This window comes from Prinia subflava, chromosome 11 (assembly GCF_021018805.1).
Source record: "Prinia subflava isolate CZ2003 ecotype Zambia chromosome 11, Cam_Psub_1.2, whole genome shotgun sequence".
Taxonomy (NCBI): Eukaryota; Metazoa; Chordata; class Aves; order Passeriformes; family Cisticolidae; genus Prinia; species Prinia subflava.
Genome location: NC_086257.1, coordinates 6,910,250 through 6,925,262, shown reverse-complemented (window position 1 = coordinate 6,925,262; position 15,013 = coordinate 6,910,250). Strand labels below are relative to the sequence as shown.

The following is a 15,013-nucleotide window of genomic DNA, read 5'->3' as shown; positions in this document are numbered from 1 at the left end:
GAATTTGTGAGGTCAGGACGCGAGTCTTGCCAAACACAATCCAAGAATATTCCAAGAGCTTTTAGCTCCTTCTGAAGGTTCTCTGGATGATCTTTAAAGATCCTTTCCAGCCCAGACTTTCTGTGATTCTCTGGTTTATGTAGCAAGACAAGCATTTCCACAGTACAGTGAGGTAAAGGAGCTGTACTCCTAACATGTTCAGTATAGCTAAGGGATGAACATTGTGAGAAATAAATCTGTTCTGAGGCTGAGCTGTGTCCCCCTCTGGAGGAGACATTCCTCTGGAGGCTCTACAGTGCAGGCTTTCGAGAGGGAGACAGTAATACTCCTACAGACTTAATTTCTCAGGGGTATTTCTTGGATCACAAGATACCTCTGCTTTGGGAGCTGCTTACCTGGTGGTAATGGAAAATGGTGTCAGCTTTCAGATCCTTGCCAGGAGTGACATTGAGCCACAGCTTTCTCATGAAGTACACCTCATATGCCACAGACAGAGCAGCCCCTGAGGAGATCAGATCTTCTTAGTGTTCTCTGTGTCACTGACAGTTCTACAGTTTTTAAATGGCTTGGGAATTTCTTCAGGAAAGTAATTATGGCTTTACTAGTAAACAAAATTACTAACAAAACAACACAAAGCCGTTTTAGATGACAAAAATTATTAGTTTTCAGTTCTTGGATGCTGCTCCTGCAATGATCAGATAGAGGAGAGGTTGAGGGACTACTATTGAGTGTTTGTTATTGGTGCTCATGTGCAACACCCAAATTCTCTTACACCCATGTGAATATATCCTCTGATGGCTGTGCATCTACAAATGAGTTGTGATTTTGTACACCCACATCTTTATACTGTGATTTTCAGAGCTGCTAGAAGCTACATCAGCTGAGAGAAGCTGGAAAGCCTTAGATACATTTACAGAGCTTCAGGGAATTGAACCTCAGCTGTCCTGAAATACACAAAGGTCAGGACAAATTGATGAGAAGTTTGAGTGGAGTTTGAGTTTGATGTAGATTTCAAAATGTAAATTATCCATGGGGGAGATGGGATGGTAAGTGGAAGGAATTGCTGTTACTAGTATTACATTGTTCTATTCTAACAAATGGTTCCTTGACAACATAACTTGTGTTTGGGGATCACCAGGTAATAACCTGGTTAGAAATTTTCTAGCAACCCAAGAAATGTGAGTGACACTCTGTAAAGAACCTATTTGCATGTGTTGGCTGGTTCTTAGTATTTGAGGATCAACCTATCTAACTTGCATGCATCCAGCTGAGTGTTTTGGATACAACAGGTCAAAAAAATCTTTTTTACCAATTAAAAATTTCTGGAGAGATTCCCCCCCAGAAATGTTCTGGTGTTTGTGACAGCCAGTGCTTGGCTGCATCAGGTCACTGGATCTTGCTGCTGGTGCAGGCAGTAACCATGTATGTACAAACAAAAATTATACAAGACTCTACTAAATACTTCCCAAGATGGAATGAATCCTACTGGATGGATCAGCTGCTTTCCAGTTCAACACAGCCTCTCATGCAGCTTCTTGGCATGCTGGCATTCTCCTTACCATCTTTTCCTGGTTTATTTCTTCTGTTCCAGTCTGTCACCTGCCTCAGTGAGTCAAAGAAGTAGTCTGCTTCATTCTGACTGATCACCTGCAGAGGCCAAGGAATAAAGGAGAGAAAGGAGGGGTTAGCACATCATATAAAATACTGCCTGTGCCACACACCTAGGTATCAGGCTGAATTTTCTTTCCCTGTCTACAGTGAGGGGTCAGAATTACAGCAGGAAAGAAGTAGAAAAATAGGAGGAGGAAGAACGATAGAAACTCTCCATCTAGCCTCTTCAAGAGACTGAAAATAATTGTCAGGTCCCAAAGGTTCACGTTTAGGTTGTATCCCCACTGTCAGTAAGACAGAAGCAGTAATTACCTGCTCTGGTCCTTGGCTTCATATGATTGTTCAGGTGGTCTGGTAAATAAATAATTGAGGAGGGGATGTCTGGCTGCCCTGCCAGAGTCAAGAAGGAGTTACCTTGTCTGCAATCTTCACAAAGAGGCTGAAACCTTCCCAGGACTGCAGCTGCAGTTTGGAAGCGATGTTCTGACACAGAGTCTGGATTTTGGTGTTTGTTCCCACGTCAAATGTCTATGAGATAACAAGGAGGAAGAAATAATAATATTAAATGTCTTCACACATGCTCCTGGATGAGCATGTCATGGCTGGAAATATGGTCAAGGCTGGGAAAACAAGTAGGTACTCACCTGTTCTGTTTCATTGGGGAAGCAAATCTTGTGTGAGATCTTAGTGTTGTTCTGTAAGATGGCCTCAACCTCCACAGGATGAGGTGCCCACTTCCTGCAGCCACTCCTGGAAAATGCCACCACCATCAAGAGAGAAGAGCTTAATCATTGAGGAAATGAACAACAGTACTCCAGCCAAACAGCAGACACCCTCCAAAACGGCAGTACTGTGCAATGGGGCAGGCTCCAAAGGACCTCCACCCCAGTGCAAATTCAGTGTATTAACAGCAAGAAACTAAGGGTTTATTAGCATGTAAAGTAAAAGTCTGTTCTGCTCTGCAAGGAGGCTGCATGAATATGGCATCCTCCTAGCCAGCACCATTGCCTCTTCTACTGATTTAGCAGCATTTTTCCATACTGAAGTGTGAGCATAACGGCTACAAGGAGAAATAAGTTTTACTTAATTCCTGCATCAGCAAAAAGATATGTATTCAGATACAAAATGACTTGGAACCCAAGTACCAAAAAGGTCTGGAGAGCTGCTGAAAGCATTACATTTTATGGAAGAGCTGGAGTGCAATCACTGACCTAGGAGCTGCTTAAGCTGTACAAACCCAGTTCTTTGAAATTATACCTCAGAGCAGAGCTGCCTTTTAAAGCAAATGAACTGGCCCTGAAGTCTCAGTCATGTCAAAACCTTGATGTAGTTAAAGTGAGAACAAATCTAGCAAATTACCTCCTGGGTAAGTTCCTGTCCTTGCTGGCACAGAGCAGGCTGTTCAGGTATTTTGAACACCATACCTTATGGGCTGCTCACATTGGGTCGGTCTTGCAGGAGGAGGTTAGTCTGAATCCAAGCTTTAATTGTGTGGATTTGAAAGTTAATTTTTTTCCATTCAATAAAGGAGTATTGCCATTTGGAGAAGGAAAACTTGACTGTAACCAAGCTGAACAGCCTGTGCTTTGTACTGTGCAGGCACTGGACAAAGTGTGGACCTGCCCTACTCAGTTACCTGTTCCTGACTGGCATCAGAGGAAGCCCTGGGAGCTCTAGAAATTGCAGCAGTTTGGCTGCAGAGGCAGAGGGCTACCACCTCTCCTGGCAGCCTGAGCTAGGAATTCACTGCCAAGGTGAGATCTGTAACACCCACCAGGGGCGTTCCCTGGCCAGATTCTGGGGATGAAACTGTAAAGTGGTTTATGGAGGAAAAGGTGTGAACCCAAGGGCTCAGCTGGCTTCCCCTGTATGTATTGTAGGTCAGTCCTTTGAGCTGCCTGTTCTACCCTTTCCAAAGAGACCAGATTACTTACAGGGAGAGGTTGGACTAGATGGTTGTTGAAGATCCCTTCCAACTGAAATATTCTATTCTATTCTATGCAGATGCAAGTTTAATCTTAGGAAAAGAACCACTCTTAGAAGACAAGATTTATCTTTGTTCCACTTCCCATCCCCCAGGCTCCAGATCTGAGGCAGTTTAGCAGATAAAATTCTCCTTCCAAACAGCCCATTCTGCTTTCCCCTCCCTATTTGCTCTCTCTAAAGAAGCTCTGTACAGCTCAACAGGGCTTAAAGCACGAATAGCACATGATATAGGGAGGCAGGAATTTTTCAGTCTTCTCCATAGAAATAAACAATGAATAGCATTCCTTGCCATGCATTTTTCAGACACTTCAAAAGCGAGTTCAATGTGTGATGGCATTTCCCCAGCAGTGCCAAACCCCATTCACTGCAAGGGGGGTATCCAATGTGTTAGTGTTCCCTTAGAGCCTGACCCGTGGGGCCCACAGAACAAACGTGTGGCCCAGCCTGAGAAAAAGGGGAAGATGGAGGAGCTGGAAGGAGAAATCATTGGGCAGATCCTTTACTTGTGAGGTCTGTGGCAGGCAAGTAGCAAATCACAGCACCAAAAAGGGAGGAGGCTGAAGTCAACCTTGATGCCAAAGTTTTCTTCTCAGAGGAGCAAGCTGGGTTATTCCAGCACTTGGAGGAATCTAGGGAAAACTTTCCCCTACAGTTCAGTTGATTCTTCCTGAAATCCTGTTAGCCCTTCTCCTCTCTCTGGTTGTGTCATGTCCCTTAGAGCGACAGCTCACTCAGAAGCTCAGGGAGCACTGTGGTTTGGGGGACTTGTTGCTTCAGCCTGGGTTATGCCAGGTGGAAGGAGAAGTCCCTTGCTGTGAGCAGCCAGGTAAGAGCCAGGGCTTTGTTCATTTGATTTTTTTCCAAAGAATAGGAATTGATTGTAGTGATCCTTTCAACAAGGATGCCTCACCAGAGAAAAGTAAGGTCAGAATATCATCAGTGACATCATTCCAAGCTGCATTCCCTTTAGGATGTTTGAAATACCCAGCTCTGGGAGTCAAGTGATTATGTGTGGTGGTGAACTTTTTAAAATGCTGCTAACTCTGTGAAAGGAAAAAGTGAAACTATGATACAGGCTTCTCTTTATGGTTCAAAGGCCATAAAGAAAGTTAAAAATAATGATCACTTAAAAAAACCCAAGATGTAAAGAGGAAAAGGAAAGTGAGAGTCACATTTTAGCTCGTGTATTTTTTGGGGCCTGATTATTGACATTTGAACACTTTGAGCTGGTTATAAGCCAGATTATTTACCTCATTACTGTCTGAATCCTCCGACGGCACGCCGGGGCCAGTGTTTCTTTCTGACGTGTCTCTATGAACTTCTGGGCGTGTTTGAGCAGTGACTTGCTGGGTGGGAAGAGGCCAGTGCAGAGCCAGAGCAGCTGCCAGCCCTTGGTCTCGCTGTACCTGTGAACAGGAAGCCAACAGTTCTGCTACAGCCACATAAAATTCTGTGTTTGACCACACACCAGCTACAAGGAAGAGAAACACACTCCCATCATGGTCCCATTCTGCAGAGAGCTGCAAATCAACAGAGCCTTCACCCAGGCTTTGGCATTCATTTGCTGTGCAACAACCACAGCCTGCATGTGAAGACAGTACCAAGTCCTGCATGGGAAATACTCATGACAGATGCAAACCTCATGAATAAATATAAATTCCAGTTTAGCAGACATCTTAACAGCAATGACCCTGGTGCCATCCTTTTGGAAAGCCATGTATTCACATCGTGGTTTCTCAGTGGATGTATTCACCTGCCCTCTGCACTGGCCAGATTTGCTCAGGGCATGAGCACTTTGCATTCACTGGCTTCCCCTTCCATGTATTCCTGTTCTGTTCTGAAAAATGAACATGTTGATAGCATTATGTAGTGAGGCAGATGCAGTTCTTAAATGCTCCAGATCAAGCTGGTACTATTTTTCAGGCAGAAATCCACTTCTTCCTCTGCATCTGTGAAATCTGCCAGTTGAAGCTCTTCTGGCACCTTGCCCTCTCATTAAGAAGGGCACTGCAGCCCTGAGGTGGTCAGTCATTCTGTCTCAGAGCAGGAGCAGAACACACTTCAGGGGCGTCCAAGGATTGCTCTGAAATGCTCACTGGTGTGGTTTTGGTTGGGAAAGTCAGCATGTCTGGCTCTGAAAGGCCATCAGACGTCACTGAATAAAGAGATTGTGGCTTCTTTATTCCCACTCCCTGTTCTAATTTTGCAGATGAAGACAGACTATTTTAATCCCATTTATACTCGATAGTGGTGTTTGTGTCTGTGTGAGAGCAGGACGTGGTCCGCTACACAGCAGCCTGGGAAGGATGAAAGATTTGTTGCTCTGGCTGTTCCAGTGAAAGAATATGGAAATAGCCACCTTTCAAGCATCGTTTTTTCCACATCAGTGATCCCGCTCACAACAGCTCCTAAATTGGTGGAATACATCAGGCGTGGCACTGGCACCATGGTTACAGACTATGCATGAAACAGCCTGTAAGATTCACTGCTTGCAAGGGAATTTACCATTCAACACTGACACACATGAGGAAAGTTCCACTACATGTAATACTTGTGGAACAGTAAAACAGAAAACAATAAGTAAATAAACACAATGCATCCAGAAACAGACAGATAATTTTGTTAATAATTAATATTATTTTAAGCTGCTTTTTGCAATTCAGTTTCCTTGGAAGTAGATAAAATTATCATTTTGTGAGTGGAGAAGAAACACCAGCCTGTTTCAGAGACTTTTATGTGGGCAGGTGCCTCTAACCAATCTCTTCTGCAAGGTAGTTATGTAACCTAATTAATATAACTACTCAAAAGTATTTATTCACTGGTTGTAAAAATCTAGCATGAGCTATGTTGGGATGCTGCCGTTGGGAAATTTAAATGGAGAGCAGTCAAGGCAGTCACTGAAGGGATGCAAGGAATGCAGTGCCTGTTTCCCCTATAGACTGCGGAGGAGCAGAGAGCCTCAGTGACTCCTTGCCTGCCCAGCACCACAAGGAGGTGAGCACAGAACACTGAGGGGAGCAAAGCAGCAGCTCAGGGGGGGATGATTGATAGTGCTCCATGGCCTCTCCTGCCAGGGACTGGTCCTGAGCTCTCCACAAAGGTGAGCCCCACTGCACTGCCCAGCAGAAGAGGGAAGGGAAGCTGTTACTCCAGCATTTGTTTATCCTGCCCCCACTGCATCACAAGTGCAGCATGGGTCCCTGATGCCCCCTGCACTTGAGGCCTGCTCTGCAGGAGCAGGATGTTTGCATACCTGTTTCTGTTCTCAGTCAGTTGCTTCATAATCTGACAGTAAATCTCATCCCGCAGCACCTCCTCCTGGATCGCTGGCACGAATATCTGGTCAGTGACTTCCACAGAGGAATGTGCCTGTTTTGAGGGGTAGTCTCCCATGAATTTCATGATGGGTGAATGTGCTGTTAAGGAGAAGAGCAGGCCAATTTTGGAAGGCAAATGGGAAGTTTCAGCTGGATCCTAACATGTTAGTGACTTTGTTGATGTCTAAGTGGCAAATACTGGGAGGAGGGTCTCTGTCTGTCCCTTACTCCCTTTTCCTATGCAGCAGTTGCTGCTTGGCTGTGATTTGTACTGTGCTAGTAGCTGCTTTATCTGGGCATATGCAATAAATCTCTCTCACTCCTAAAGCCACATTATTACTTAAGTGAGCCATCAGTAGCTGTGGAGTTCTGGGAGGAAATAGGAACATTTCCTCTGTAGACAAGGGAAACAGATTTGATCTGCTCCATATTTATGCAGATGTATCCCCTGTGGGGTAGCTCAGGTATCTCAATAGAGGCAGCTTAGTGGACCTAGCTAACTCTTCCTTAGTGTCCTCATATCCCAAAGAAAGGAGAGAAAGGATATCAATGAAGGCCTGACAGGCCAAATCCCGAAGATCAGGGTCTGTGCATGCTCTCTTCAGCAGTGGCTGTTTCAGAGGCTCCTTAGAATGTGCCCACAGCTGACTGTGCCCACGGGATTTCTGGAGAACAGTTTTGCTGATGGATTCCTTCTCAGGAGTCCTGAATGAAGACAAGTGCAAGCAATACAAAATTACTGGATCAGTATTGCTATGAACAAAGGGGTTCATTATCACAAAGTCATATCTCTAGACCTGTTCTTTCACAAGACAGTGATCTCAGATCTCCTTTGATTCTGTAGGTCAACAAGAGCAGGGAAATGTAGTTTCCTGTACATCCAGAAGGTAGGAGGCTTGCAAAAAGAAGAGGGGTATTTAGAAAATTAATTTTCCCCTTACTTTCTGAAGCCTGAGATGATGTATATCCTCACTAGCTGGTAAGTGCTGGAGAAGGGGTGAGAAGTAAGAATAGGGCCTGCTGAAAGAAGTCAGTCCAGCTGGGGTTCTTCTACCCTCTCCTTTGCATTTTTGCAGATTTAAGATACAACAGGCCATGTGCCAGAATCTCTGCATATCCAAAATTATAATTACAGGGAACAAAAAGAAGAAAATCAGAAGTGCAAGATGCCACTACATAATAGGCTTTAAGGATTACTGATAAACAAGAACTTTCCTAGGTCGTACTCTACACAGAGAACTTCACCTGAAGTGTTCGTAGGAGAACTCCTCCAGGGTGTAAGGCTTCACCTTGATATCCTCTTCATCAGGTTCCTCCGTGAAGGAGTTCTGTGAAGCTGTCCTCCTCTGGTCTGGAGACATCATCAGCAAACTCTGGAACAACACAGCCACACAGAGGTGTCACGTGGGGACAGGTCTCTGCATGCACTGTCAGGCATTACTCAGCATTTGTGTGCAGGCAGTCCTCTGTGCTGCCTGAGACCTTCTGTCTCAAAAGCAGCATCTCCAGAGGCTCCAGAAAGACCTGGGAACAGTCGACTCAAAAGCAATTCACACAGACATAACAGCAGTGGACATTAAAATGTATGTGATTATCAAAAGCACAACACATGTTTTAAATGCACCTGCTTCTCTCCAGTGTGTTTTGCCACCAGTTTTTCTGCTTTTTACCTGTTAGTACAGGTAAAAATATACTGAATCCTGAAAACTGAAGACAAAATTATTAGCAGAGTTATTAAAGACAAACCTTGGCTCCCTCAAAGATCAAATTCTCTTTAAGTAACCTGCTGCATCAGGGTTTTTCCTGAAACATAATGTGATCACCACTCAAGCCCAGAGTGAATGCAGAAAAATTCAACTGCACGCCCATACCCATTAATTGCTATCAGTTCCAGGCACTGAAATCTCCCACAGTGAATAGATTTGGGGTGTTTTTTTTAAGTCATTGCTTTTGTGGAGCTCCAGTCTTCTCCTTAGAGTCTGGGCTAGGTTTAGTTTTGTTTTCAGACAGGACAGAATTAAATGCTTTGTTTCAATGGGAGGTATCGAACTTGTCTGACTTTGGAGGGACAATTATCTTCCTGTTAAAATTCAACCATATTAACATTTTTATCTTCTTCCAGTCTTTTCACAGGGAGTGCTTAGCTTTCCTTACCAGCACTTGACTAGAGGGTTTTGTGAGGGAAGGAATGATGTAGATGTCTTCCAAAAATACATTCCCTGTTTTGCCTGTCCTTTCATTCTGGGCACAGATCCAGCCAGAGTCTGCATCCAGCCTTTTGTCTTCAGTGAAGATTAGCAAGTCTCCCTTCTTGAAGGACAGGATTCCAGGATCTTCTGGAAAAGAGAATAAGGGGATACTGTTCAGGCTTGACAGTCTGAGAAAATGCAAAGGGATTGCAATGTGAAAGACAAGGGAATTGTATTTTGAAGGCCTGAATTCAGTTAGCAGTAGAAAGTGATTTGTGTAAATATGGTTGATTTTCCAGTAACACTTCAGAGAAATCCCTTCTGTTTCCTCTGACACCCTGACTTTGATCCACTGAGGGCAATAGCAGAACTCAGTTTCCTTCTCATGAATGCTGACTTTGTGTCTAGACTGGCAGCAAAGCATGGAAAGGAACTCTGCAGTTGTAAGTAGCTGAAGTTAATGTTTACATTTTAAACATGTATGTCTGTTTGAGCCACCTGTATTCCACAGAAAATTCCAGTTTTTGCAGAATTTCTGTGAAATTCTTCTGCAAAGTATTTCCAAAGAGCCCAGATTCAACTTCCTACTGTAAACAGACTGAGTTCCTGGACACTATACTATCTAAATAAAATATATAAAGAAGGAGAAGGAGGAAGGAAAGGTCATTTGTGTGCAAAGGTACTGAATCCCATTGCCTTATGCTTGGTGTTGCTGTGCTGATGCATCCTCCTGGCAGCAAAACGACTCTTGGTGAAGTTCTCCCTCTCCTCTTTGAACACCTTCAAACAAGTGCTGTGGATTCACTCATGATTTCTTGCCCACCCTGTAGAAAAGTTATGAGACTTACCCTGGGATTTTTTCTCATGCATTGCCACAGCAAACTGTGATCTTTTCTTCAGTCCTTCCAGGAACATCACCACCAGTTCAGCAATGACAACACTGTTTACAGATGTCAGAACAAATTCCTCGGCACGAAGCGTGATGAGAGTGCAACTCTGTCCAAATGATTTCACTGCCCTGTGTATTATTGAGCAATTTGTTACCAGAGCATCTGAAAAACTTACAAACCCATCTGCAAACACAGCCAAGGCACCCACACCTCCTTGCAGAGAACTCCCTTACAGTGATTATTGGTAGTTCTTAATTTGCCTTCCCATGACCTGGTAAGTGTGAAGGACTAAAGTGGTTCAGCTTTACTGGACTTCACTGTGTTTTGTACAAAAGGGCTTCCATGTAGACAAAAGAACACCCTTCTTTTGGAGTAATTTGACAATTAAATCTCTGGCAATCCTCACTGGGTTGGGTTTTTTTTGTGTATGCAAGACCCTTTTCTCTGAGTGACCTGATGCAAGGACGTGTGCCATGAGCAAGCAGTGGTTAACTGCTTTTGTCAGTGACCCTGTTCTGGTCTGTGACACCCCAGAAGTATGTGAACTCCCAGCAGGCACAACAGACAACAGCTTAACTGTGTCACTTGGGTCATTCTTGTCTCAATGCCTGTCTGAGCTTCCTCACACCTTCCTGACTGAACAGGATCACTTTACACCAGCTAGAAGGATTTAGTCCTTTCAGTATTTCCTTTACAGGCTGCTCAGAAGTTTTCCCTTTCTGTTTCCCAGACCTAGGCTAAACCACCTTTCCAGGAACAGATCAAATCACCTAAGGAGGTGGCAGAGAAGGTACACCCTTTCTGAATATGGGGGAGATTCCATCTTCAGATTTTTTCTTTCTGGGGCCCTCACCTGTTGGTGTGGATGCCAGTTACCTCTGGGAAGGTCAGCTCAAGGAGTCGCTTTTCTGACTCATCCAAGAAGCAGATCCCTTTCCAATTTATAGCAATGATGAAGTGGTTCTTAGGCAAGCTGGGTCCTGAAAATACAGAAAACATTCCTGTCAGTGCTATACAAGTCTTCTCCTATTGATAGTATATCCATCCTCTACGCCCAGGCTCCAGGTATTACCTGAAAATTTAGTGACTTCAAAGAATCTGGAAAAAAGCAAAGGCCACTGAAAGCGAGCAAAATCTACAAGTTGCTCCTTCACAGTCTGAGAGGAGAGATGGTCCTGTGTGTATGGGGCCTGCAGGAAAAAAAACACACCCAAGGTTTTCTCAGTAAAATCTGGTTTGCATGATCTGCAGATAATAAAGAACAAGCCCGTTCCCAGAGATCCCAACAATCCTCTGCTGTTACTGGTGTCAAGGAAACTTGGAGAAAGTAAGTCAAGAATGGTGTCCAGGGACCCACATGCAGCTAAGAGTGCCCACAGGCATCTGGATTCCAAATTTCCCTCAAATCCTCACTGACCTGTTCATAGTCTAGCATACCTTGGATGCCATGGAAATAATGCAGCTAATCCATTTCCAGATCAAAACCAATACTCCATTCCATGCCCATCCTGACTTGGTTGTCAGATGGAAAATAGAGCCTTAAAAGCTACTCTATTTAGAGATTTAAATACACTTTTTCATTCTCCTCCCTCGCTCTTCATATGGAAGTGTGGGTGGAAAGGTTTTCTCCTCCCCCAGATGTAATGGGCTGTTTGGGATCTACAAACTGAGCTGGTTTTCCTTCTTCCCCTGCAGACTATTCATAAATGAAAATGGTGAAAGAAGCAGAAGCTGGTGCTCAAGAGTGGTTACCCAGCAGTGCCTGACAAACCTCTTACCTTAGCATGTGCATAGGTTATAAGGCTCACCCACTTTTCCAGGGGCTTGGACTTCAGCTGTTTTACTGGGATACAGTCATGGAGCACCTTCTGCACAAGTTCATTGTGGATGGTATCTCCAAATTGGATATAACAATATTTTGCACCTATCTCCACCAAATCTTCCTCCTGAAACAATCCATTAAAAGAGGCCTAGAAGGATGTCACAAAAGCTAGATAGCCACTTTCAAGTTTTGAACCATTTAGGAATGGGGTTTTCTCAGTTTTTGTCTGGATAACTCTTAACAGTCACCCAGCATAAGGAGGGATGAACTTCAGACAATCATAACATCAGAGAGATTATTAGCAAAGATATTTTAAAGTATGACCCAGTTTGCCCCTTTGGACATGCCTCCAAGCTCTCACATGAACTGAAAGTTGCAGAAAAGGAAAAAATATTAGAACTGCCAGTGTGACAGCTGGCACAACCACCTCAACAGGGATTGTTCATTAAGAAGGGAAGGGTTGTTGACATCCACCACAAACTCAACCCATATTCCTGCTTTCCAATGTGGGAAGCATTGCTGTAGTTTTGTCTCTTCGGGAGGATGAATCAGAGACTCACCTTCTCACAGCGGTACTCCCCGAAGCGGATGCCGCGGATGAGCTGGTGGTAGATGAGGTCGGTGCTGACAGGGTCCTCCCGGGCGCTGTGCCAGGGCGTGAAGATCTCCTTGCGGAAGTAGAGGCGCCAGGGCGCGTGGCGCTCGTGCGTGCCGCGCTCCCTCACCAGCTGCTCGCACTGCGAGATGGCGTCCAGCACGTGGTCCCGGCCCCCGCCCAGCGACCACACCTGCCACAGGGACACCGCGCTTACCGACAGGCCTGCTCTGGGAACGCCTGAGGGACAGCGAGCACACAGCGCTCCTGGTCTGACAGCAAGGAAAACTCCAGAAAGGTAAGCGGATGCATGTGCAAGTTGTATGTGGTGAGTGGATGCGTTTTTACTAGTCAGCTATGGAGCAAAGGAAACCTTACAGGGCTGCAGCACGAATTGCTGAGTGATGAGCCAACAGAAAGGCAGAATAGGATTATCAGGTCTTGAGATCCAGCTGGGATTCAGAACTGATTTGGTTTTAGTGCAGGACTTTAGTGCAGAATGTTCCAGAATTTAAGAGTCCTCAGTGAGGCTGGGTAGGCAGCAGCAACTCCATAGAAAGAGAAGGGAGCTTTCATTCTATTTTTCTACACTTTACCTTATCAAACACAGCAATGTAGAGTGAAAACCCAAAGACATCCTTCAGTTTGATTTTATCAGCTATGAACTGACAGATCTCTTTGGCAGTGGAAGCAGAGTCTGCAGGGATAGTGATGCTTTGGCCATTCATGAGGGTGACATTAAACATAATGGGTTTCTTCTGCTTTGTTGCCTGTAAATCAGAGTTAAATGAGAGAAAAAAATTATGGGCAAACCTTACTTTCTTCAGAAGAATGAAGAAGGCATTTAGATTTAAGAGCTCCACACCCTGTACAACCTGGTCAACAATCTTTAAGTGAATCTCCAACACCCACACAGTTTCTTCAAAGCTTGGTGAGTCGTAAATATAACATAAATCCCTGGAGCAGCACTGGACTCAAGCTTTCTCCTCCTCACAGCTCAGGAGAGCTGATAATCACATACCAGTGCTGACAGATAGACTTTCCATGAGCCACATTTGTCTTGATGACTTTTGGGAACAGCCTTATGTGCATCAGTGGAGAGAGGGCCTGCAGCAAGTACACTGCCCAGGAAGATGTGTGTTAAGCAGTAGGGCCCCTGACATTTAGGAACGAATTGAACTGAGGGCTTTACTTGAAGGGGGGGGATGTGATTTTTAATTACTAGGGTAACATTTAATTACTAGGGTGACATTTAAAGGAAGTGGAGGACAATATAACACCATTGTACTTCCTTCTTTCTTTTATTTTAAAAGCATAAGCTTTACTCATTTCTTTCCAAAAGTGATAGTAAGAGCTTTCCTCAGGAGGTTGTTTCTGGCCTCTGGTTCCTGAGTGGATGGAGGTATCTCCCTGTAAATTATCTGCTGCTGCTTACATACTCTTCTGCATTTAGGGTAACTGAATAGCCAGAAGAGGTGTATCCAAGAAACTGCCCAGACCGAGGTGGCTGGTCTTCAGTCCCCTTGTGCAATTGATTTCAAATTAATTATTTGAATTAACAACATCTGCTATTGCAGGTTAGTGAATGTAGTATAGCTACTAAGTAGTACATTTACAAAAACCAGTATGAAATCTCCCAGCTCAATATAATTAAGCCAAAAGGGAGCTGCTACCTGAAGTTCCAGCCAGCTGGGAGGTTCAGTCCGGGCCCCGTTGCTGTAGGTGCGCCTCAGACGCTCAGCACAGTAGGGAGCGTAGCCCGTGGGCCCGTGGTGGATGAAATTCAACAGGTACTGCATGCACAGAGCAGGAGGAGGAGTTAGGAAACATTAATCCACAGAAAACATTAAAACCTTCTGCAGCTGATACACTAGATTAGAATAATCCATTAGCATTCAGTTCACCAGAAAATAATAAAGATTAGGGCTGGAATAATATCTTCAAAAAGGAGCCTTGAGACACTTAGTTTTCACTCATTCTTCAGAACTTTCAGTCAAAAGGGAAAGAAGACTTTTGTCAGTCTATCCACCATGTTTAACTACATGAGTCATGGAGACTTTATTCTTAGGTTAGAGCAAGAGGTAGTGTTTTCAACCCAAGAGCCTGAAGTCTTGGGACATGCTATACGAGTGGAACAGCTGGGAAGAGGGCTAATGGCAGATTAGGTCTAATCATAATCAGTACTGTTAGTTTTATCAAGTTCTCTGGCAATATCAATTGAAGTCCATGATTAAAACTGGACATTTGAAGAGATGAATGGGGTGAACTGAGCTTTTGGAGTCTGTATGGCTCTTGGATGTCACAGACACGCATTTACATGCCTGTATTTAGTACAAGCATGGGTCATTCACCTGGTTATTTTAATGATTAAGAATATTCCTAGAGGTAGGGTATGGTCCTGTCTTTCATTAATTCTGCATGGTCTGTGTCTTGGGATGAAGACTGGTGTCAATATGGCTATGGCCTGTGACTGGTTTGTTCCAAGCGGTGCCCATTTAGCAGCATTCATGATTAGATTGATCATTTGAACAGGGGTGTTAGTAAAGCAAGGATCAATTTTCAGGCACATCCACGGATCCTGTTTGCTTCTCAGATCTAGGAGG

At 44.3% G+C, this 15,013-nt stretch overlaps 1 protein-coding gene across 1 annotated transcript in view; it reads right to left on the bottom strand.

Annotated features, from left to right (window-relative positions):
- The window catches only part of MYO7B (myosin VIIB), a 48,091-nt gene that overhangs the window by 6,309 nt on the left and 26,769 nt on the right, over nucleotides 1-15,013 (bottom strand). The window contains exons 27-42 of the mRNA XM_063407795.1: nucleotides 14,084-14,203; nucleotides 13,007-13,180; nucleotides 12,376-12,603; nucleotides 11,772-11,939; nucleotides 11,066-11,183; nucleotides 10,847-10,973; nucleotides 9,952-10,121; nucleotides 9,069-9,250; nucleotides 8,160-8,287; nucleotides 7,462-7,619; nucleotides 6,851-7,004; nucleotides 4,848-5,003; nucleotides 2,256-2,361; nucleotides 2,026-2,139; nucleotides 1,560-1,647; nucleotides 396-502 (exon numbers count right to left, since the gene is read on the bottom strand). Coding sequence (XP_063263865.1) covers nucleotides 396-502; nucleotides 1,560-1,647; nucleotides 2,026-2,139; nucleotides 2,256-2,361; nucleotides 4,848-5,003; nucleotides 6,851-7,004; nucleotides 7,462-7,619; nucleotides 8,160-8,287; nucleotides 9,069-9,250; nucleotides 9,952-10,121; nucleotides 10,847-10,973; nucleotides 11,066-11,183; nucleotides 11,772-11,939; nucleotides 12,376-12,603; nucleotides 13,007-13,180; nucleotides 14,084-14,203 — 2,298 coding nt within the window. The remainder of the gene's footprint in view (nucleotides 1-395; nucleotides 503-1,559; nucleotides 1,648-2,025; nucleotides 2,140-2,255; nucleotides 2,362-4,847; nucleotides 5,004-6,850; nucleotides 7,005-7,461; nucleotides 7,620-8,159; nucleotides 8,288-9,068; nucleotides 9,251-9,951; nucleotides 10,122-10,846; nucleotides 10,974-11,065; nucleotides 11,184-11,771; nucleotides 11,940-12,375; nucleotides 12,604-13,006; nucleotides 13,181-14,083; nucleotides 14,204-15,013) is intronic.